The sequence below is a fragment of the Passer montanus genome, unplaced genomic scaffold (assembly GCF_014805655.1).
Source record: "Passer montanus isolate IOZ18808 unplaced genomic scaffold, ASM1480565v1 scaffold4, whole genome shotgun sequence".
In the NCBI taxonomy this organism is placed as follows: Eukaryota; Metazoa; Chordata; class Aves; order Passeriformes; family Passeridae; genus Passer; species Passer montanus.
This window is the reverse complement of record NW_024368818.1, coordinates 4,063,442-4,088,445: the sequence shown is the minus strand read 5'-3', so window position 1 is coordinate 4,088,445 and position 25,004 is coordinate 4,063,442. Positions and strand designations below refer to the sequence as shown.

Below are 25,004 nucleotides of genomic sequence, written 5' to 3'. Positions count from 1 at the left end.
GCGCTGGAGCCCGCGGGGAGCAGCGATGGGCGGGCGGGCGCCCGTCCCGCTCTCCGAAGGGAAGCGGCGAAGCCGACCCCGCAGCCTCCCCGCCTAGCCCAGCCCGGCCCGGCCCGGCCCGGCCCGGCCCGCACTCACATCCCGCAGCCGCTGCCGCACACAAAGGACCGCTACTCGGCCCGCCGGCGGCGCTCCCCGCACGGGGAAGGGGTGGGGCGGCGCCGCCGGGAGGCCCGCGCCGCGGAGCAGGCGGAGGAGGAGGCGGGAGCGGGGGAAGTGCCGCCCCAAGAGCGGCGGCCGAGGCTGCCGAGGGGCGGCGGGGCCCGGGCGGCTCCTCAGCCTCGGCGCACGGAGGCGTGTCCCGGCTCCCCGCGGCCCGGTGTCCCCAGGGCCCTCGGGAGAGAGAGCCCGGTCGCCTGGGGCGAGGCAGAGGGTTCAGCTTCGCGTGTACGGCGTGAGCCGTGACTGAGGGTGAGATCTTGAGATGGTACCGCAGGCGCATCCCTCCTTCGGCAGGGAAGCACGCTGGTGTTTCACGCAACTCACAGCGTTCGGGCACCACCGTATGGAGCACACATAGGTACAGCTGATAAACTTCATTCTTTCTCAAGGATGCAAAACACATACCTTTTCTGCTCTCTGTCGGAGAGCCTGTCAATGGTCATACATCCTGCCCTATCTCAAAAGGGTGTGTGTTAACTCCTCATACCATTCAAGACTTAAGGAAAGTGCTCGCTCCTGAAAGGTGAGCCTTAGCCTGCCTGTGATCCCAATGATTTGAGGGGACACTTTGAGAAACTTGTGGAGGGGGCCAGCAGAAAGGCCACTGTTCATCGTGTACAAAGTTCTGCACCTGGGACCATGGGCTGTGCAGCAGTGAGGGGCTGGACAGCAGCCCTGCTCCAAAGGAGCTGGAGGATACCAGGGATACCAGGCTTTCCAGATGAAGGAAAATGAGTCTGCTCAGTGCTGATGAAGCTACTGTGACCAGAACACAATGGTGTTTTGGACTTGCTTTGTTCCCAGGCAGGGGATTACTGACATGGTCAGGGGCCCTACAGATGACCTACAAGGAGTATATGAGGGGAGTTGGGCTGTTTAGTCTGAAGATGAGGAGACTACAGGGTGCAGTACAGTAACATCCTACATACGCATGAAGGGCAGGTTCAAAGGCCAGGGAGCTGAGCTCTTCTTAGTAGTGCAAGACTAACAAGGGGCAATGGCAACAAACTGGCTTGGGAGGTTCACATGAAACAGCAGGAAAAATCCTGTCACTAGGAGAGGAGCTGTCTAGGGATACATGACAGACCTGAACCAATACTGATCCTCCTGCTTTGAGCAAAAATATGGTCTACAGACCTCCAGCCAAAGTTTCACTTCATTCCAACAGGTCCTCAATTCCAATCCATGACCAAACTAAAAGCATTTAAGATCTTACTCAATGACAGGGAGCTAAAACTGATGCTTGACAACCAAAGGCAACAGAGTTTCTGTGGAAGGGGAAAAAGACACAATTAACCTTTGCAGAAAATGTATCAAGCTAAGAGAAAAAATAAGCACACTGAAATGGATAGAAAGCTAAAAAAACCCACAAAGATAGGTGGAGCAGGATCCAACACGGTATCTAAGTAGGTAGGTTCCAGTGCTACAACCAGATTACCAGTGCTACAACAACTGATTTTATTCATCAGCAATATTTGTATCTTGAATTCTACAGGATTGTAAGAAAATGTTGAAAATTTTGTGGATCTGTGGATGCTTTCACCAGAAATATACAAAAACTATTTTAACATAAACAAAATGTCTCTCTGCTTTGGTTTAGGACTTTGTTCATTTTTCTATTGTTTTGCTCTTTTAAGTTTCCATTTTATTACATCCCCTTTAGAGTTCATCATCACAGAATTTTTCCTACTATGTCAAAAAGAATGAAAATGCTGCATTCTGATCTCTCAATGTTTATCTTTTTATGTCTTAATACCTGCAGAAGGGACACAAAAGAGGGTGGCTAGGCAAAATGGAAGGAGTTGAAACCCAATGCAGTTCTATCCATATTAGCTACTAAAATCCTCTCCAGACCAGTTGCAAACCACCAAGCCTGCACTGTCAAAATTGAATTCTTCTTTTATAGGGAACACGGGTGTGATTTAACATCTTATGAAGCATGCACAAGTGTTTGAATGGGACCCTGGAGAAGAACAAATCTCAAGTAGCCATCTCTCCTTGTGAAACTTCTCAAGTGGTGGGACACATTCAGGGCCAGAGACCACCCTGCTATAGGTGCCAGGCTGAAGTTCCCCAACCTATGCCACATCACATGACAGGACAATACTCACAATATTCACATACTTGTATCCTGTGATGATTTGACATTAATATTAGAGGAAAAACACTTGGAGTACCACAGATTCTGTCTCGTATGCAAACTCTTAGTAGGAAGGAAGAGTTGGGAAGAACTGGTATTGCAGAAATGGAACCTTTCAAGGTTCTGGACAAAGGAGTTGGACTCTTGAGCTATTGGAAGTTAGCCATGCCTGTTCTCAAAAATCTGATCCCCTTACTTTTACTTCATGTCTAAATAAAAGTATCCTAGAAATTGATGAGGTATAAATCACAGTGACTGACTAAAAAGTACTAAAAGAGTACATGTTCCAACTTGCAGATTTTTGCAACAACAACAAAAATAAATTTTAAAATCTCATCCATTTGAAAAGAGAACTTGGAAGCTGGGTAATCCTAGAAAATTTCAAGGTATGTACAAATTTGTATCATGCACAAATTTGTTATGCAGAACTACTAAACTTTATTTTACATTACAATGTTAAAAAAAAAAATATGACCTTAACAGCAAGGAATTTTTTGACTACCCATGGTAATTAAAAAAAAAAAAGAAAAAAAGAAAAAACAGCTTTTAGATATAAAATGGTTGAGTCTGATTTGAGATTTTTTAAATATTATATGTAGAATTTCCTATGCTAACAATTTTATAACCACTTTTCCAAGCAGAACAGCACTTAGATTTAAAAATACATACAGAAAATTCTCCTGTGGCTATAAATAAATTCTGTTTGGTTCAGAATGAAGTCATATAAGTCATACAAGAAGGGACATGCAGTAAAAAATTTTTTTAAAAAATTTAATGGTCTCTGCAACATTAAATTATCTTTATAAAATGAAAGCCATTTTCACAGTAACATTTCCTCGAAGACAGAAAATTCTGCATTGCAGAATCACCTTATATTTCCAATTATTTAAAATAAGACTGCAGTAGCAGAAAAAGAGACGGATGCAAGTCCCTTCCATGCTGTCAGTGTGACTAGAACGATGGAATGGAGTCTACAGAGGGGTGTATGGTGTGATAAGAAACAGACACGATTAGGTCACTCCTGCCAGAGGAAAACCGCTGCAGCACAGCAGCTTCCAGCAGAGCAAGTAACATTCTGCAGTGCTGGCAGGCAAGGAGCAGTGACTCAACAACTTCATCTGGGTTTGAGACAGTGCACACCAAACTTACAGCAAAGCTTCCTATGACACAGCAAGCACTGACCTTCATTCTTAAATCAATGCCTTAAGTGTTACCAACAGATGTTTTAAACATTGCACTGTATGTATTTCCCAGCAGTCAGAGATTACAGATTGCATTGGTCCATAGTCACTGCCAGGAGCTTGCTATACCCTTGCTTATTAATGCCTTTTCAAGAAGCTTGAAAATAAGCCATAATAATCCCATTTGTTGATGACACATGTGCTAGTCATTGGCAAGCCACCCCTTACTGTACAGTTTCTGTTTCATTTGAATAGCTGCACTAATAGAAAACATCTAATTTTTCTCCAGCTAGAGTTCTATTTAGTACAAATGGCCAAACCCACCCCCCCCCAAACTATGGCATGTGAAGTGTTTGATTCAAAAAAATGTCTCATTTTTCCTCAGATCTATTACACAAGTTGGATATTTTGATGAAACTATTTATTTTAGATTGGTGCAGTGAATTTAAAGAAATACTCCTACTTTGCACCCCTTATGTGAAACCATTATTAGCAGTTTCTAAGCAAAATATCTACATGATCATAGCTTAGTCAAACATTGAAGAACTGAAATATTATCTTATTCCTTTTTCAAGCTGATTTGGTTCTATAAGTCAAATATCAACAGAACAGGATACTTTTGAATAGTACTAACAATGACCAAACCCTTTAAGGGCATAGAGACCAGAAAGAGACATTTATTTTCATCTAATGATTTTGATCTCTCTGTGATTTGCTTTAGTGTTCAAGTGAGTTCCTTGATTGCACTAAGCAAATTCTGATGGAAAATAGTTTAAAAAACTATAAAAGTTGTTTCAGTTTATTCTTTGAAAATAAGGAGCAAAGCAAGAAGGCAAAAAAATTTACAAGATTTCAAAATCTCAAATGCTGAAGTAAAATTTCCTCTTTGATTCACCTTTAAGGAAATACTACTTTAAGCTAAGTCCTTGAGGAGACAACTCAACTATAGAGCAGTAACCGTTATTCCACAAATTCGAATTGCTGAGAATCAGAGTTTTTGGTTCCAGATGGTACAAATAATAAAATACCAGTACAAAATGTTTGACATTTCAAATTATGCAAAAGATTAAACCAAATGATAAAAATAAACTCCTCAATTGCTCTTTAGGGATCACAATAGGAGGGACTGCAGTGTTGCAAGAGGTGCTGTTGGCATACATTTTTTAATAAGCAATATGTTAAATTATTGGTGGTATTTTCTTTTGGCCTTTGGTGCCAATAAAAGGCCAGATTTAGAAGATTCACTTTAACCTTGAAACATCAGAAGAGCAGAGCCTAAATTTGCAAATTGATTTCAGGACCTGATGCAGGCTCCTAAACACCTTCATTAATGCAGGCCTAGGGTTTTTCCTCCATTTAGGACACAGATTCATCAGGTTATCAAAGCTGGGGTTTTTCCATACTACCTTAAGGCATTTTTCCTATTTTAATTTCAGAGTTAATGAAGCTACTATCTTTCCACTGAGGAAAATCAACTGATTAATGAAAATGGTCCAGATTACACATGCATTAAACATTTTAAGTAGTATTTACTGATCTCTATTTTTGCTGAATACTACATCTAATAATGCTTCAAAGTTTCATAACATTTTCTAGGCATCAGTGAACAGAGTCCTTTGTATTTAGAGAAAACTATAATACAAAATAGAAGGAAATACAAGACAAATGGTTTGAGTAATTGTAAAAAGCCACAACTTAAAGCATTTCGGCAATTGTGTCTTCATCAGATAGTGGATGATATCCAGCAATATCATTCCAGATAATCTTATCTCTTTTCCATCTCTGTATAAGTTCTGTCTCACTCAACACAATTCCATAGAGAAATACAAGCTACAGTTTATGCTTCAGAAAACAGGACAGGTGGCATGGAAGAAGAAACATGAGTCACGTGTAAGACTAGTAAGAGGAAGGGAGGAAAAGGGGAAGAAACACACAGGTCATCCTCTTCTGGGTAAAGACAGAGAAGTGAAAAAATCCTCAGAGATGCCCACATGTAGAAGATTTGCATTAGAAGGGCCTAGTTAACTAACCTACAAAAAAGGAGAAAGAGAGGGATTCAAAGCCCCAAATTTTCCACCCCCCAGTCACCTGGCAATGGAAATATATAACTTCCATGAGTTTTCACAGAATTACCCAGGGAGCCAGTGGAACTGACCCTGAAAGAGTAGTCAGCTATTGCTTACAGCCATGGTCTAACACAATGCAAAGCCCACCTTCTTAACACACAGGAAAAAGCAGAGACTGTACATTAAAGAACTGCACATCAAGAGGGATTCTGCAGATTGCAAGGCTGAGGGTGGAAGTTGTCTTCTTCCTGCAGGCCCACTGACAGCAAATAAGAACAATTCCAATTACAACTTACTGTTTTGTAAGTTGTTAACTTATAACAAGTAAATACTTATCTCATTAACTTTGTTTAGACATGGTTGACACAAACAACTTGCTTTGCATTTTAGCTGTTGACAAGATTGTACATTCATTCCAGTGAAACAATATGTTGAATTCAGAGTTAGGCAAGCGCAGGAAGGAAACTTTCACTTGTTTACAAAAAGTGCTATAGTGAATGAAGACTCTAAATTTAAAGTTAAACTATGAACCCTTTAATCACAGGATTTTTTTCAAGCAGTTCTCATAAATTTCATGGGGACAATTCATAAGTAAGTGCAGCACAACCTGGCATCTATATAATATTTTGTAATTTAAGAAATTAATTTCACCTTTAAAAATAGCAATTTTGTACAAACACTTGCCAAGTTTCAGACTTCTTTAAATTACTGACCATGGATGTTTTAGCAAGAACATGCCAGCCTAACAGTAAATTTTTTCAGGAGATTTTTTTTGCTTGGTGTTTTTTTACCTGTTCTTATCCTTGATCTCCATTGTCTCTTTTTCTTTGATATCTTCTTGATAGGAACATGAAGCAGATATTGGATTTCTAAATTAAAAAGTTATTTTTTAATCCTTTTTGCTTATCATCTCTTCAGTGGACACCAGAAAGCCCAAGAATATGAGAGTCAATTCGGTATTCACTTCATCCCTTTTCTGACCAAAATGTCTCTGTGCATCACCATTTGCTACTTCTCCAGTTTTCTTTTAAAGCCACTTGCTTAATTGTTCACAGAAGTTCATTCTCTTATAATCAAGAGCAGATCTCAGAAAGCAAGGAGGTCGTGTTCAGTTTCTCTAATATAGCCTGAATTCAGGCTATATTCTTGTGCAGTTGATTTCTATTTATCTTCTAGAAAAGGCATGGAATTCTGGAAGCTGCTGTTTCTGCTTTGTGTTCCTTTTTTTCTGGAAGCAGGCACAGTTGGAAGAGTATTAGTGAAGCCCAAAGTCTGTCGTGTCTTCTCTGTCACACCTGCTGGAAGATACTTCTTAACATCAGCTCAGGAGTTCTGGAAGAAGGGACACAAGGGAAAAGGGGAGGATCATTAATGCAGAGTTGAGCTGAAGGGTATGAAAAAGCCATTTCCTTTGAGGGCATAGTTGCAGTTACCAGTATGGAGTGAGTCATGATACTAATTATAAACTGCCTTGTGCGTTGCTTGTAGGCACACGGAGGGAGGGCTGACACAGAGCAGCGAGGTTTCCTGCTTCTCCTCCAGTTTAATACCATACAGTCAGCTCAGTGACAAACACGCAGAGCTGCAAGTATGCTGACTGAATGGGTGTCATGGTTTAATGCCAGCTGGCAACTAAGCACCCAGCAGCTGCTCACTCTCTCCCCAGTGGGATGGGGAGCAGAACCAGGGAAAAAGGTAAAATCTGTGGGTTGAGATAAGAACAGCTTAATAATGGAAAATATTATCATTAATATTAATAAGAATGAAGTAATCATAATGCAAAGAAATACAACAAAAAGAGAGACAGAAATAATACCCAGGTAAGAAAAGTGATACATAAAACAGTAGCTTATCACCCACTAACCAATGCCCAGCCCATGCCTGAGCAGAGATCCATCCCTCATGGCCAATACATCCCAATTTCTATAGTGTTATGGTCTGGAACATTCCTTCAGCCCCTTTGGGCTTAGCTGTCCTGGATCTGTTTCTTCCCAGTTTCTCTCACCTCCTTGCTATCAGAGCACAGAAAACTGAAAAACCTTGATTTACTGTAAGCACTACTGAGCAACAATGGCAATATCAGCAAGTTATCAACATTATTCTCATACTAAATTCAAAACCACAGTGCTGTACCAGCTACTTGGAAAAAAATTAACTCAATCTCAGCCAAAACCAGTACAACTGGCAGCTGTTCTAGGATATATATTCCTCTTTGCTTGATATTACAGTCTGGATATAAAACTATGCCATCAAGGAAAGTAACAGGCTGGGCAGAGCATTCATGGAGAAGGATTTTGCCCTTCTAGTCAAATGGCTTGCAGTTAGGGAAAGACTGACTTTCCACTGGGAGGTTTCATACTCTTCCCAGCTAATCCCCAGTCCCAAGCTATATAGGTCAACAGCTACCCTAAGCTACCCTTGGGAACTATTTCCACTGAATTTCTGTAGCACCAGAACAGTGTAAAAGTGAGGCAAGATGTGTGCTGTCAAGCTGCAGAAAACAACATACTTCAATATTAAGTTATTACCCAAGGAAGATATGCTTTAGAGAGCTGGGAGTACTGACAGTGGTGTTCCATTATTGTTCTGCATCTGTGCAAACGTAAATCCTTCTCTGAGCCTCTGACAGTGTTGGCAAGTCTTTCCATAATGTGCAGTTGTGTATGTCCCTCTCCAAACAGCAATGCACAGACATTCCTTCCTGACCCAGAAAGAAAAACAACTGTGGCTAAATTGCAAAAGATTAAGTAGATGTAAGAATGATACTGAAATACAAATGGTGTGAAAGAAAGGGAAGTAGAATCTGTGGCTTGAATACTGGGGTTTTTTAAATACTTAAGGATTTTACCTACTCAGTATAAAAAATGTTGAAATGTATGACTCCTGAATGCATGTGACAAGCATTAAGAAGAATTTAAGTTAGCATAATATGTTACTAAGTGGCTTCAATATAAATTTTTCTTTCTGTGGATGCTGAGATGTATATCTACCTTATAAACAAAAGTCCAACCTTAAGTCGTACTTAAATAATAAAGACTGAAGCAAATCCAGCCCCATTTTCCCAGATGTAAATGATTTCAAAGAGTGCAAAACTATTGCAGCCCAGCTGCATAATGGGTTGCAGTTGAAGGGGAGTGCTAAGGGAAGGCTTTTTGGCTGCAGTGGAAAGCCAGGTTCAAGAGGCCCGGGCACTGTGTGTGCACCCATGGCTGGAAATAAGGATAGCTTATACCAGTTCCTCTAAACTGTTGTTAGAAAAATCACACATGAAAAGTATTTCAAGTTATTTGAGCAGCTTCAATTGCCTTGAGGAACGATAAAGGGAAAATACATTATAATGCAAAGTAATAGAAAGCTAATTATGACTTTAGGAGACAGCCTCTCCATAATTAGTGAGTGACACATTTTCTCAGACTCCATTCTATTTCTAGACTTGGTCTCTCAAAGATTGTCCTTTATTATGTTGCCCCTTTGATATGTTACTTTTCTTTGTACTGACACATGCTAGGAAAACAAAAATATCTTCTAGGATTTTTGACAATGACAACTTGTTCAGAAAATTGAGAGGTCCAAATTACCTAAAAACGGCCTAAAATTATTGATACAATAAATGTTTTGCTTAGCAGAAAAGCATGTTCTAGCACAGTGTGAACTGACATCTCTACACCAGAAAATAATTCCAATAGTCCTCGAAGGTACTTGGTCTTGCCAGCATGGATGTGACCAAAAGTTTGGTACCAGATCACATTACAACCCTAGAAAGATTTCAACACAGTCAAGTCTATGTTGTCTCCCATGGAAAGAAAGAGAGCCAACTTGGCTGTCAGATACCAGATACAGAGTTATCCTGGCACACTTAACTTACTGACCTTACACTTCCCCGGTGCCTGAGCTGCTTATACAGGCTACCTTATGTTTTTATATGATACTGAGGTGCAGCATCTGAGAACATTCTCTAATTGAATTTATTGCTATAACCAACCATAAATCTCTCCTGGAGGAAAAAAAAAATGCCAGTAACAACCAATGCCTATGCCAATTTTCTGCTGTGGAATTTATTACCTTTTAGGAAAAAACACCCTTGCTCGAGGATTTTATATGTGTCTAATTGAATTTTGGGGGAGGAGGTTTAGCAGTCAAAGAGCAAAAACAATCTTCAGCTTTGTGTATTATGTGGTAGAAACAATCACAGGTATATCTTCACAAATACCTAATTTTGCCTGCAAACCAGGTAGGGATGGATAGATAGATAGATAGATAGATAGATAGATAGATAGATAGATAGATAATGTACTTCTCCAGAAATTTTAGTTTTAAAAACCAGTAGTGGTTGTCTGATTATCTATCTGCTCACTCCTTCATCCTACCTAATATTAGGATCAGTCTAAATTAAATACACTGAGTTCCTTTCCACAATGATAATGCCTAAATCAAAATTGTTAAGTCCATCCAGCAGCATGGGAAAAAAATACAGAACCATCAGAATTACTGAACACCAAAGTTTTGAGTAGGAAATCTGTGGACAAAGTATTGCAGTAGCTAATGCTTAATTTATGTTTTAGACAGTCTAAAAGAACAAATTGTTCCTTTCAACACACAACTTATACTAGCTGAGTTCAAAACACATTTCTATCAAATTAAATTCGAGGCCATCACACAACTGCAGCTACCACATAAATGTAAAGACTTGCTTCCCAGAGATACCTGTTCTGCAGAAATTTAAGACAGACCTGATGCAGTGAAATACAATACTGTGACTGCAAGCTATTAAAGCTGGAAATAAAGTAGATATGTCCTTAGTATGTTAATTGTCTAGACAATTTTGGTGTAGCAACTTCAACTGAAATAAGTAGTCCACACCATCAGCAGATACGAATCAGTGCCATCAGCAAAATATATGGCTCTGCATTTATATTGTTATGAATTACAGGAGCTTTCATTCTTTATCACACAGAATTTTAAGATTAAAAATATACTCAAAGCATTCCAAAATGCCAATACTTTAATCATAATAATTATAGAGTTGATAATATTAATGCTAAAAATTCTATATAGTTAATGCTATTCATTTAAAATCAATAAAAATGCTGTACCCTTGTTGATTTTTAGACAGAGAAGAGAGTGCTTGCAGCTGTAACAGTGATTCTTTTTCTAGAGTGTGATGAATTCAATGCATTTGCACAGTAGGCATTGTTGCTTTTTGATGAAGCATCACAAACATACATACAAGGATAAAAATATTTAACAGATGAAAATCAGGACAAATGCTGCAGTCAGTTTTTGAAGCAAGTATTGCTCATGCCTACCCTTTCCAAGGCCACACCAGCACCAGGAAGAGCAGCAGTTATTCCTCTTAGGATGGCATGAGCTGTCAGTGTGCTCTCACATCCCAGAGAGCCAAAGATGTCCTGGGCTGCATCCACTGGTGGGCAGCAGGGCCAGGGAGGGGATTCTGCCCCTCTGCTCTGCTCAGACCTCACCTGCAGGGCTGCTCCAGCTCTGGGGTCCCAGCACAGGGAGGGTATGGACCTGATGGAATGAGTACAGTGGAGACCATCAACATTATTAGAGGGATGGTGCACCTCCCTACAAGGAAAGGCTGAGAGAAGTGGGATTGTTCAACCTGGAAGAGGGAAGGCTTCATGGTGTCCTAATCGTGGCCTGAAGGAAGCCTACAAGAAAGGTGGAGAGGGGCTTTTACAAGAGCCTGTAGAGACAGGATTCAAACTGAAGTGTAGCTTCAGGGAAGAACTTCTGGAGAGATTTCTTTACTGTGCGGGTGGTGAGGCACAGAAACAGTCTGCCCAGGGAAACTGTGGATTCTCCATCTCTGGATGTCTTCAAGGCCACACTGGATGGGGTTCTGAGCAACCTGGTCTAGTAGAAGGTGTCCCTAACCATGGCAGGAGGTTGAAACTCGATGATCTTAAAGGTCCCTTCCAACCCAGAACATTCTGTGATTCTATGACCTACCACAAGGTTCTGTAGTTCCCTCAAGATGAGTGAAGACCCTGTCCTACTCTTTGCCTCACAGCATGGCAGTCATCTGACCATCACTGAAATCTATTAATTGTGAAAACTTCTTTATTATTAAAGGAAAGGCAGCCTCCAGCAGCAATCAGTGAAAGCATATACCAATATGTAGCTAAGTAGTAGCTCTAGTGTGGATGCATTTGTAGCACACACTGGAAAATATTTCAGAGTTGCCTGAGCAAACAGAGCAGCCACTAGCTCCAAAATCCAAAGCAGCCCAGTGCTAGCAATCCAGCACTGCAGCAAGCAGAGCTGACAGCCCTGTTGTTCTCAAGATTAATCCAGTATCTCTTCACAGCTCAATGCTGCATGGATACATCAGCTGACCATTATTTTAAGCCGTGGAGTTGAGGAAATTTGTCTTAGACATAAAAGAACAAGTTAGCTGAAACAAAAAATAGGTCTCATACCCACTTTATCTGTTTCTTTCTTAGAGGAGCAAAAGCAACACAGTTCTTAAAATGTAAATGTGCTTAACACAAAACATGCCATACTTCACTTATGGAAAAGGTGACTCAAGAGGTATGATTAGTGCAACATCAGGAAAATTCTAAAAATTACTTGGAATAGTATGAATAAGTTTGGTTCTATGGTATTCAAATGACCTCACAGTAACCATCTGGGACTGTGTGGCTGAATTATACATAAAGAATGCTTTCATCAAATCCTGATGAAGTAAACTCAGATACCAAATGACAATATCTCAAAGTGATTTCTCAGCAATGCATAGCAGCTGAAGAAAAAGTGTCACTATAGGACACGAAAAAAACCCAACATGAACACACTGCTGCTCTCAAGGTAGAAAAGGGAAAGCTTATTTTCTGACTTCAACATTTATAAATTTCTAAAGATGACAGTGGATTGGAGGGTGAAAGTGCCACCTCTCCAACAACACTGCACAAACCAACAGTCCATCAAATTTCTCTCCTCCATAAAATAATGCAAAACAATAAGTTATTTACAGAAGTGTGTGAGAAAGTTTGCTACAAGAATGTAAACATCAGAAGGCTTAGAAAATCTAAAAAAAATTAGGGCGACAGAAAAGTCTTTAACAAACCTACAAAACTAGGAGAAAGAGCCATGTGGTTAAGACCTCACTGCTGTTCTCCAGAAATGTGGGTATTTTAAGACCTTTTCTCTGAAATGATTGCCATAAAAAAGGACAAGCAGAAGGAGAATTACTTCTGCTTGTGTTGGTTCTGAATATTTTAATGTGCTTTCCAATGAAATGGGAAACTGACACTGCCTATGAACCACAATACAGAAGCCTAAAGAGCACTGCAGTCACAGATATAAACAATGGGCTATTAAGCTGAGGAAAAAATAGTGTATGAATTATGACTTCACTGCAGAATATGATGCCTTTAGAAATACAGAGCTTAATAGATAAGCTTTTCTTGCTCTAAAGCAGGGTAAACTAAGTCTGAACTGAACACTAATTTCTAGTGTCCGAACCAACCACCACAGCAAAACACTGTATTGTGCAGACTGGCCAATGCAAGAGTTTATGAATTTTCTAACAATAGGTTGCCAGTTTCACAAATCCCTGATGAGAAATCAGATGAAAGACAGGATAGGAACTTAGTCTTTATACAGAAAACACTAAAATTTCAGAATAAGTTTTTGTTGAACTCAGTCTCTGTAAGTGATACAGGGCTGGAAGGAAAAGTAGTTGGCCAAGTGCTCTGAAAATACAATTCCACAGGAAGGAATGGAACTGAGTACTTTTGCAGATTTCCTTCTCTCTATTTTTTTTTTTTTTTAGATTTTATTTGGATTTAGCTAAAATAAATCTCCTTCAGGCACTTTTCTTCAAGATTAACCTGGAAAATTCACACCTTAATTACTGTTTTGCAACATTATTAGTGGCTGAAATATCAGGAAAACCAAATACCCTTCTTGGTTGCTCAAGGGCACTGTACTGTGCTGTACACCGAAAACCATTATAACAGATCCATGAAGTCTCACAGTGCATCTGAAGTACACTTTGCAGATAAGCACTTAAATTGGAACAATAACTGAACTTATTCCAAAGATGAATTTAGAATTTTAGTTATATACTATAAGGTCAGTTATGCCCTAAATGCTGAATACCTAATCTTGGTATCCAAATTCTTTATGCATTGCCTCCTTCACAGTTAGTTAAGCTAACAGGCAGTTCAGGCTTAAGTATACTGAACAATACAAAATAAAAATACTTGATTTACTTGGTTTAGATGTACACAAATTGCTCTTTGTTTACATAAAAATGTTTAAAACAAGAAAAAATACACTTAGTAAATTTTCTTACTTACTAAATCAAACTCCAAGTAATTATAACAAGTAATACACATGTATGGAAAGTTATCCTTTCACACATTGTGTCTAAAATTATTTTTGCTTTAACCCTTAAGTGAAGAGTTTAGCTATGTCCAAACATTGTTACTGATGTAACTTCAACATTTCAATGAAAGGTAGATGGTTTCAGATCTTGAAAAAAAATATTTTTAATGAAGAAAATGAATTGAATTGAAGTTTGACTTAGACATTACTTTTCCCTGAATGCTGTCAATATGATAGGTCACCTTATTGCTTTCTCTGGCCTAGCATCTTCCCCTTTGGTCACTTTGCAGCACAGATGGCCAGGAAATAAGTATGCCCGATGATAAGAGTGTTGTGGTTTGCTTTTGTTTACAGTTATTTGAATTCAGGAAAGATTGATAGCCACAAAGCACTAGCCTGTATCAGCTATACATAAATGAGATTGATTGATTGATTGATTGATTGACAGATTGTATGAATGTGTTTTGCAGTATCTTTTACAGTTATTTGAATTCAGGAAAGATTGATAGCCACAAAGCACTAGCCTGTATCAGCTATACATAAATGAGATTGATTGATTGATTGATTGATTGATTGACTGATGGTATGAACGTGTTTTGCAGTATCTCATTTGTAAAGTTTGTGTTAGATGGAAATTCTTAGACTACAGCTCAGAAATCTGCATTTGACAGAGAAAAGCCTGACGAGAGAATTTCAAGTCTACAGTTACAATACTTTCATGGAGGGGAAAATACTAACAATTCTCAAAGGAGCATTTATGAAGGCAAACCTTTTCCTAATACTTCTTGTGGCCTCAGTTATTCTTGTGAAGAACCTTTCTTCACACTGGGTTACTGTAAACCTTATGATGAGGTAATCTCGATGACATCATGAGCCTGCAAGTCAGTCTGTCCTTTGGGAGGGATGAGATATGCATCTCCAGCCCCAGTTTGAGGGATCTCCAGGTGAGACAAACATGTATTGCTGACAGAAATATCTCTGACAAAACTGAGCTCTGATTCATCTTGTCAGGACGGCGGTTTTGGACTGCAGACTGTGTGCAGTGCACTTGTTCTCTGAACAATGTATCTCCTACCCTGCAATAGCTTCCAAATGATTCCTGGGTACAATTTGAGGTATGATCTTTTTACTTAGAAAACCTCATTTGCAAATTGTTATAGAGCAAGGCAGCAAAGGCAAGTAGCATTGCCTGATATTTTTAGCATTCAACATGGGAGCCAAGATGATATGGCTAGTAGGAAAAAAAAGTTCAGAAATTGAGATTCCCTAATTGAGGTAGGAATTAAAGTTAATTCACTCTAATTGGAAGTAATTATATAATTTCTGAAATTTCCATTTTTGTAGGAAATATTTTTAATGAATCAGAGATTAGTATATATACTGGGAAAAATTGTTCTGGGCAGTTACAGATCCTTTGTGCATCGTGAGTAGTGGACTCATGCATGTCAGATCTGCTAAATGTAGGCTATAAACCAAAAATTAATGGATACATTAAGGACAAAATGCCTTAGTGTGCTCTCCTGACACAGAAACTCACTGTTGTTCATTCATCTGGCAGAGAATTTCAATGCTGATATTGGTGATTTTGTTCTGTTTGCTTTCACCCAAGCATACCACAAGATTGTTCAGCTACAGGTAGAAGAGCAAGTCACATCAGTTTTTTCTTGCACCCAGATTTACCGCAGGACTCTTTGACTTAGGCCAGGGAGCAAAATATTTTGTAACAACTGTTTGCTTGTTACAGTAGCACTGTAGTATCAAATCTAGAATAAAGGCCCCCAATCTGCAACTATTAGAAGGAATCCCATAATTCAGAACCTACAGATACATCACAGCCACCTGAACAAATAGACCAGACCTGTGCAGAGAGGAGAGAAAACAAAACATTACTTTGGATCAGTCTGATCCAGACCTATAGAAAAGTGTACCCATACTCCCTTTTTTGCCCAGCTGCTGATGCTGTTTGATGCACCATCCCCCTGGGATGGGCTTTGCCCTCCTGGCTGCCAGGGCTCGCTGCTGACTCCCACTGCGCTGCTTCCCACCATGAACCCCAGATCCCTCTCTGCTGGGCTGCTCTCCAGCCCAGGTTTGTACATGTACATCTCCCGTGGTTTGTACATGTGCCTGTCATTACCCGGTCCTGGGTGCACAAACTGGCATATCAGATACACAGCATGCCCAGAGTCAGAACCAGGCTAGATCTGGGCCGTGCATGTGGTGCATAGCCCTGCTCCCAGGTCTCTGTGCCCCCTCTGACATACCAGTGATCTTGAGAGATTTGCAGGAACTTTGAAGAAAGAGGGTTTGTTTTAGGTCAAAAGACCGGAAATAATGACTTTATATTGTGTAAAAATGGTACTTCTTTAGCACAAAGTTCCTAGCACAAATTTTGGATGTGTCCATGACTGTTGTTAAGGAGAAAGGCAGGTCCATGAGTAAAAAGTGGGAAATATTTTGCAGGCTATAGTCTTTCTCCAAAACAATTCCACATGGCCAAGTTTCCCTGCAAAGGACAAGGAGCTGTGTCAGAAACAGACACAAGAGTGAGAACAGCTCTGATGAGTTGTGTTCATATACCTGGCAAAGGATATTCAGACCAACAGATAAATTCTTCTGAAGTGTTTGTTGCATGGGTAATTTTTTATTTTTTGTTCAGCTACTGATGTTAATTTTTTAAAAAATTCTTTTTCTCTTCATTTCCTCCAATTTTTAAATAAAAAAATCAGGAAGAGATTTTAATGATCATTTTGTACTTATACAAGTATGGATAAGGTTTGACAGACATGACCAGAAGTGTTTTTTTCTTTATGTCATTTGTCAGCCACAATTGATGACAAATGGCATGGCATTTTCTGTCTATGACTAGTATGCTTTTAAGCAGGCAATCCATCTGTATTAAGTTCTACTTCATAAGTGGGGGGGCTTATCTCTAGACTGGGACATATTATGCTGAAAACTTTCAGCTAGGAATGCCAAATGTCGCAGCAGCAAGGAGATGAACACAGATCTGCTTTGATACAGCATACCAAGACAGTGAAGAGGAAATATTTTAAAAGCTGAGACTACCCAAGTCACTTACAGATGCTGCAAAGTGTGAAAAGCACTGAAATGTCACCTGTTTATGTAGCAGGTGCCATCATGACAGCAACTGTTGTTAGAAAACATCTTTAAAACTCTGCCAAGATTTGCTGTGCCCATGATTTGACACCACATCCTTCTCTTCCATTGCTTCACAACATACCCAGTTCTACATAGTACTTTCTAGAGGGACATTTTAATGCCCTTTTTTCTTCCCCCCAATCAAAAATGCTAAAAAGGTGTCCTAACACTGAAAGAAAACGACCGAGGGTCTGAACAAGGACTTTTCAATACATCAAACAGCTATAATATTATTCATAGAGAGCTATATTAAGCATCAGGTGCTGCATAAATAAATAAAGCTGCATTCATGAGTGTATGCAGAGTGTTTTGAACTACTTGATTAAACTGCATCTTATTAGTGAAAATTATGATTAATGATAAGCTTATAACAACAAAGCTCTTTCTGCAAGCACTACAATAAAAAGAAAGAAATGAGAAGCACACTTTAGATTGCAGTTGCTATGCTAATAATTAATAAATAAAGCCATGCTGAAAGGTTATGTGGAAGATTTTTGTATTATAGAGTTGAGGTTGACTAAAAAAACAGTGCAATTTGTTCTATTATTTTTGGCATTTTTTTAGAAAACTGTAAGACTTGATTGTTACTTGGATTTTACAACATGACGAGAGAGATAATGAAGATCAAGATAAAGGGTCAAGCAGGAGGCCCTGGGATAAATTCACTTAAGGGAGTCTAAGCAATTTTGTTGCTCCATTATGTTCCACAAATTAAGCTGGTGGCTTTTCCATCCAGCTATGACATTAATCCATTAGCTGAAGAGGAGACAGGGTCCTTCTCATTTATTATTTATAAGACAGGGCATGCACAACTTATCTGACATCATCCTTGTCACAGCTAATGAGAAATTGCAATAAATCCATATTTATGGATCTCTCACAGAAGATATGAAAAATCTCATATCTAATGATCCATTTTTCTGTGGTAGGGAAGGGCTTGCTAACCTACACAACTAAACAGATTATTGTATATGATTGTGTATGTCCCAAAGGGATGAGCTTTCCACACCACTACTGCTGTTTAAGGGATGTCCCTGTGTCCATATACGTACATTGCATAAACATCAAACAAGCACGAGTCAAAGAGATGTTTTTACAGGAGTACCAAAACAGGAGTAATCAAAACAATCCAGAAATCAATTTAAACAATTTAAGTTCTTCAGCTCTTAAATCTACTTTACTGTGGTGTGTCAACAGCATTAGGCTGAGATCCTGATTGGCTCAGGGTGGGGAAACACAAGACAATGCCAAGATCCAGGGAAGCATTTCCAACACCAGTCCAATATAAGCATGAAGGTAGTGAGCTGAAAATTTCTGGCACCTGGAATGAGGCTCTATATCACTCTATAGTGCAAAAATCATCCTCTGCGCACATCTTGCTCTCTCTCTTACCCATGGACTACCCTAGACAGAGAGCCTGGCTCAGAACACGCAGGCAGGATCTTGGCTGCACCTCTGAGCACAGAGAGTTAAGAATTTGAGCAGTATTTAGTTCCCTACCTCTTATTTAGCAGTACATCTGTGGCCTGGAGAGTAGGAGAAATGCAACGTGTTGCCGTAGGATTGGGGCAGGCTGGGGACACTTCTGTTACAAAAAGCTTCATGGGAGTTGGTCAGTGGTAGTTTGTGTAGGAATTGTCCTGGTATGAGAACAAGCAATAATATGGAGGGAGAAATTTGAGATGGAAGGGGGAGGTTTACAGGAGTCATTTCATGGGGAAAGTACAGGTAGCACAAACAAGGGTTGAGGGCACAATCCTGCAATTCCCCTTCTCTCCCAGCAGGTCTCCAGACACCTGACATTAGCAATTTCTTTCATAGATTGAATGATTTTACGGGACAGGATTTGGCAACAGCTGGTGTTTTCTTGTAAAGCGCATCAGACCACTCTGAAGCAACTATCACATTCCCCAGGATCTCTGTTTACATAATTTAAAATCTGACAATAACTTAGCTGTTACCTCTGCAGAAATCCACATTGCACCATATATAACTAACCAGGAGATAAGTAAATTAGCCTCTCCTTAAATGAAAAAAATGTACAGGCTGACCCTTTTGCTTCACTGAAGCTAAAACTCTGTTGTGGTTTCATTCCAGCAAGCATCTAAGCACCACACAGACGCTTTGCTTGCCCATCTTCCCCCAGTGGGATGAGAAGGAGAATCAGAAAGAAGGTGAAACCCATTGGTTGAGATGAAAATAGGTCAAAAAAGGTAATTAACCAACAATAACAATAACTTAGCTGTTACCTCTGCAGAACTCCACATTGCACCATATATAACTAACAAGGAGATAAGTAAATTGGCCTGTCCTTAAATGAAAAAATGTACAGGCTGATCCTTTTGCTTCACTGAAGCTAAAACTCTGTTGTGGTTTAATTCCAGCAAGCATCTAAGCACCACACAGACGCTTTGCTTGCCCATCTTCCCCCAGTGGGATGAGGAGGAGAATCAGAAAGAAGGTGAAACCCACTGGTTGAGATGAAAATAGGTTAAAAAAGGTAATTATCCAACAATAACAATAGCAATAGCAATAACAACAACAACAACAACTACAACAACAATAATAATAATAATAATAATAATAATTTTCATGCAAAGGAATACAACAAAAAGAGAGACAGAAACAAAACCCAAGTGAAACAAGTGATGCACAACACAGTTGCTGACCAATGCCCAGCCCATTCCTGGGCAGCAGCAACCAGCTCCTCCCACCAGTTTATATACTGCACATGACATTCTATGGTATGGAATACCCTCTTGGCTAGTTTGGCTCAGCTGTCCTTGCTGTGCTGCCCCCCAGCTTCCAGTGTACCTCCTTGTTGGCAGAGCAAGGGAAACTGGAATGTCCTTGATTTAGAGCAGCACTACTTAGCAACAGCTACATCAGTGCATTATCAACATCATTCTCATAATAAATCCAAAGCACAGCACTGTGCCAGCTACCAGGAAGAAAATTAAGTCTATCCCAGACAAAACTAACTAATTTTAAATACTAACATTGTTGTTTCCTTCCTCATGGGAGACCAGAGTGCTAAAGCTCTGACCTTTGCTATTTTCCACCAGCTGTCATATCTGAAATAGGTGGTGATTGGTATATGCAGCCAGCTGTAACATTCTCCTGTAAGAAAAGGGAAACCAAACCTCACCACTGAGAGGGGCCTGAGGCACATTCATGCCCTCCTGTGAGGTCACCAGAAGAGATCAAAGCACCTGTCCCATCTTCTCATGCGTGTAATCATCACCCATCAGAAATAATGCCTTATTTTGGGTTCACCTGGGTGCAAAAATTTTCTACAGGGAATTTTAGTGAAGACAACTAAGGCTAATTTATTTCTAGTCTGATCTTTGTGGCTGCACATTTTTTTGCACATAAACACATGTAGGTCTTCACAGACAATGTGAAACCTTCCTTTCTCACAGCTCTGGTGTACCTCCATCACAACCAACAACTTGCTAAAAGTTTCAAACAATGACCATCTTCTGCTAAGCTGATCAAAAAGAAGACAAAAAAATGCTAATGAACTAGATCATCCCATTTAAAGACTCAGCTCAAGACTGCTAAAGTGAAAACATATCCATTAAATACACATTTAGAAGAAAAATGTGTAGAAAAAACCTACTGTACCAAATAATTGTATGAGTTGTTATATTTCTTAGCTGAGGCAGAAATAATTGCTGAATAATTGTGTGTATAACAAAAAATGTTGCTGAGTGAATTAACACTTTTTTTTCAAAAAAAAAGACTAAACCTTCCAAAATATCAAATATTTCAAAATCTGACATGCATGTTTTCAATTCTTGTGTGTTATTCCAAGGATTGATACATACTGAGAAACTAGACATTATTTAAACTCTTCAATAAAATGCTCTTTTGCCTTACAAAGCTTACACTTTTGTATATTTTAACATAAAAACTAATACAGTATTTTAGAAACTCTACTTTTGAGAGTAGGATCTAAGGGCCCCCAAAAATTTGAAGTCAGTGACCATGGGCTAGTTTTAGATATGTGATATATCAGTTTTTTCTGGAAGCGCTGCTGTGCTTCCAGTAATAGAAAGAAAATAGAGTCCAAACCTGAGCATTTTAGGTCCTCTGCAGTATACTTTATAAATCTGTGCCTGTTGCCTTGGGGCAAAAAACTCCCATTTAAGAAATTCCCATTATAAAACCCTCCCATTTAAGAAACAGGAAAACAATCAAGAACCAGGGACAGAGAAACAAAAGGTTTTTGAGTGGGCCCCAGAAACACCAAATTCTGCTGAAAACACTGGAAGTACACAGGAGCTGATTTTTTCCCACTGTCTTTACACAACAGTAAGCAGCCTGTAAAACTATTTTATCCAATAGTCCTGCACATTTTCAGTAGGTGAACAGAACTTTTCTATGTAGGACTGAGGGTTTTTTTAATATTGTCGTATTCTTGCAAATTATTACTTTCTTAATCTTTGGAAATCCTGTTTTCAACCAGCAATTCTGCTTGGTGTTGAGAGGGTGACAATTCTGACACAGGGGAGGAAGGGACAAGGATGAACACTGACAATACCAAGCCTCAACATTCACATATACTGCCAGAGCACCCCCTAGGTAACAGTAATTTGCTATAAGCTCATTAAGGGATAAATTTAGCTTCTTATAATTCAGTTTCTGATAGCAAGCAATAAGAAGTTGTTTTGCCAATAGACAGCTGATAGAGCTCTTACACCTCTGGGAATACAGGTGAGGGCAACTTCCAAAACAGTGATGGTAAAACTTCCCTGTGGGTTCCTTGGTGTGAGGGAAGCTCTGCCTTACATTCCCACCAAAGTGATCAGTGTGATGGGGCAGAAATGCATTACCCTGCAGCCCTCAGCATCAGGAGCTGCAGCTCTGCCAGGTCCCAAAAGAGATGCACAAAGGAAGGCTCCTCCTTGCAGCAACTGCCCACCCTCCTTCACAGGCCCACACAGGCTGCTGTCACCATCCCGCTGCTGTCACCATCACCCCGCTGTCACCTCCCCGGCAGCGGAGGGAGATCTCCCGGCGGTTTCTGCAGGAGCTGCATTGAGCAGCAAGGTGCAGCCACAGAGGACATCAAATAGATAGATTATATTCTCTGGCTTACAGCAAATCACAACAGCTTTATGCAGTACTATGCCGATGAAAGCAAAAGTAATGTTCTCATGAAATAACAAGGAAATACTCATTACTTGTGGTTTTTTTTCACTCTGCTGGTATGTGCAGTTTTAGCTACAAGAAAAAATTTTGTCTGATTACCAAAAAAAATTGCTGATAAATGCAGTGTGGTAAACTTGTCGCAGGTCTGCTTTTTTCTCTTGTTTTTAAAGCTAGATCATTAGGGCATATGCAGAATAAAAAGCAGCAAATCATTTGCCAAAGAGAAAGACACTGGATTTATGTAAGAAAAATGTTTACATTTAAAAATATATACATCTACTTCAGCTAGCAAGAGCCCAAAGATAGGAAAGTGTACATTCTTTGAGTAATAAATCATACTTGGCAGTCTCTTTGGGAGAGCTATGTTAAGAGCTAGTCTCCTGAAAGTAACACACAGAGCCACTGAAATTTCATAAGCTTTCTACAACTGCATACATGAGGAAAAAATTAAAATAAAGCACTTGGAATGAAGTAAGTTTGTATAACAAATAATTCTTAGGAGCGTGAAAAAATGTATTGTGCATCCCTGTGCTTGAAGGCAGAGCTGAAATTCAGCAAGAGGCCTCTGCACAGGGAGGGTGGTGCTGCAGCAATCTGCCAGCACATCTATAGAGCAGAGCCCAGATAAGCCATCAGGAAAGGAGAATAAGCTCATGTGCACAGTCCTACTCTTCACCCACCCTACCAGCACACTGCAGCCTGTGAATCACTCAAAAATCCTGTCGAGACAGAGACAATACAGTTATTTGCTTAAATACACTATGGAACGAGTCACAGTTAATGCTTTCTCCCGCTGTAAGTGCTAAAAGCATCAGGATACCCATAAAACATCTCCCACAAACAACTGCAGTGACCACGGGATCTGCTGTCGAGCTCGTACTTACATCACGGCATCAGCCGGGACAAAGCTCGGCGTTTAACTATTTCTCCGTAAGCTGCTTCCACATGCTTGTCTGCTCATTGTGCCATTCCTTCCATTGACTGCTTGTGTTTGGCAGCATCTGGACTGCAAAATGATCCTTTGCCCTCTCTTTTGCAAAGTCAGCAGGCTGCGGAGGGATGCGTGACCACTGCTGCAGCCGATGTATCCAAACAGCCCAATGCAGCAGAGGCTTTAGCTCCCCCTTCCCAGCCTGGGTTTTTTCTTTCTTTGTCTGTGTGGGGTTTTTTTTAAAGAGATATGGTCCTGAGTAACCTCAGCTTTTAGGAGCACAATATAAGATCCAGGCATGGGCCAGTCAAATACATGTGGAAGGATATCAAGACAGAAGGCCAAAATAATACAATTTTAAGAGATGTTACTCATGGTGTAACACGTATTTGAACTGTTTCAAATTTTGTGATTGGTTCTGTTTAATTCAAATTTTTTACATTTTGATATTTTATTTCTTTACTTTCTGCATTTTTTTCAGCTTATACAATAGAAAGAATAGGTTTTCTGCTTATATATTTCACTCTTCAACTCCTGTGTCAAAGAATGTTTACATTTAAATGTTCACAATTTGAAGAAGTCCTCTCTTAAAACTTCTGTCTGTATAGCAGTTTTATCAAATATCTTTGCTGTTCTGCCTCTGTTTTGCTAACATGGTATGCTCACACTCTTTAGGACTTCCTTAAATCAATTTTGTTGGTGCTGATTACATCAAAAGTCAGAAGTCTGTGGGCTACCAGTTGCATCTCAAGCTTGGTTTCATTTTTTAAGCTGGCACAGGTAGCTGTTTGCACTTCCACATTTTTAAACTCATCTCCTTATTAATTTTACATTCACATTCCTATTCATGTGATCAACTGCATAAAGCACATGTCAGCATGTCAGCATTTGAGGCATTTCTAAGATTTTTCATTCTCTCCCCTTGGTCACTCATGATAACTTGTCAGGTTGTCCTCCAGGAAAACCAAGAAACTTTCCCTTTGAGAGCCCTTCTAATCTCGCCAGTTGTGCTTCTTTGAATTCCACATGCAAACGTAGAATTCTGTCCCTCCCCTTGATCTGGTAGCCTACTGCCAGAAACACATTATTCCAACCTGTCAGTCTGCTTTTAAAATGCCAAACAAACACAGAACTTTACAAGGGCTTCAGGACTGGCTGAAAAGATGAGATTAGGGATTTCTCCTGAGTCTGGAGCTCTCTTTTCCCTCTGCAGTCCTGAGCTGCACAGGTGATGAACTAGAAATAGCTGCTCTACGGGGTAATGTCAGCAGAGGCAGAAAAAATCCCCACAAATTGGAAATTCATCTTTGTACAGACAGAGAACTCCTCCTTAGACAACTCCTGGACTTTACTACACCTCTGCTGCTTTTGGTTAGAAAAACCCATTTTCCTGCCAAGGAGCTGAGGCTGGCTTCTGTCATGTTGAAGGTTAAAATAACATTGCAAATACTAAGAGGCTACTGCTGCATTGTATAAAAGAAAATATTACTCCTCCAAAGAAAAGAAGTCTGTTCCATATTAAAGTACATCTGATAGTAAGTGAAATTATTTGTGTTATCAGAAGCAGTTTACCAGAAGAGGACAACATCTTATATTTGGAATTCCTGATCAAGAGGAACTGAGGAAGTAAGCAACAGCACTGTCCCTACAATATTGCTTTTTGTTGCATAGGGATCAAGGAAAACACATTTTTCTGGTCATCACATCTCAGCTTTAACCACAGAAACAGTAAGAAATCTTGTCTGAGTTCAAGTAAACAAAAGGGCATTGTAACCAGGCAGAGCAGACTG

The 25,004-nt window shown here is 39.8% G+C and overlaps 1 protein-coding gene across 2 annotated transcripts in view; it reads right to left on the bottom strand.

The window, feature by feature from the left end:
* The window catches only part of SACS (sacsin molecular chaperone), a 59,233-nt gene extending 35,863 nt beyond the window's left edge, over positions 1-23,370 (bottom strand). For both annotated transcript variants that reach the window (XM_039718758.1, XM_039718759.1), the window contains exons 1-2: positions 23,168-23,370; positions 6,401-6,941 (exon numbers count right to left, since the gene is read on the bottom strand). In XM_039718758.1, the coding sequence (XP_039574692.1) occupies positions 6,401-6,423 (23 nt within the window). In that variant the 5' untranslated portion in view covers positions 6,424-6,941; positions 23,168-23,370. The remainder of the gene's footprint in view (positions 1-6,400; positions 6,942-23,167) is intronic.
* Positions 23,371-25,004: the final 1,634 nt, after the last annotated feature.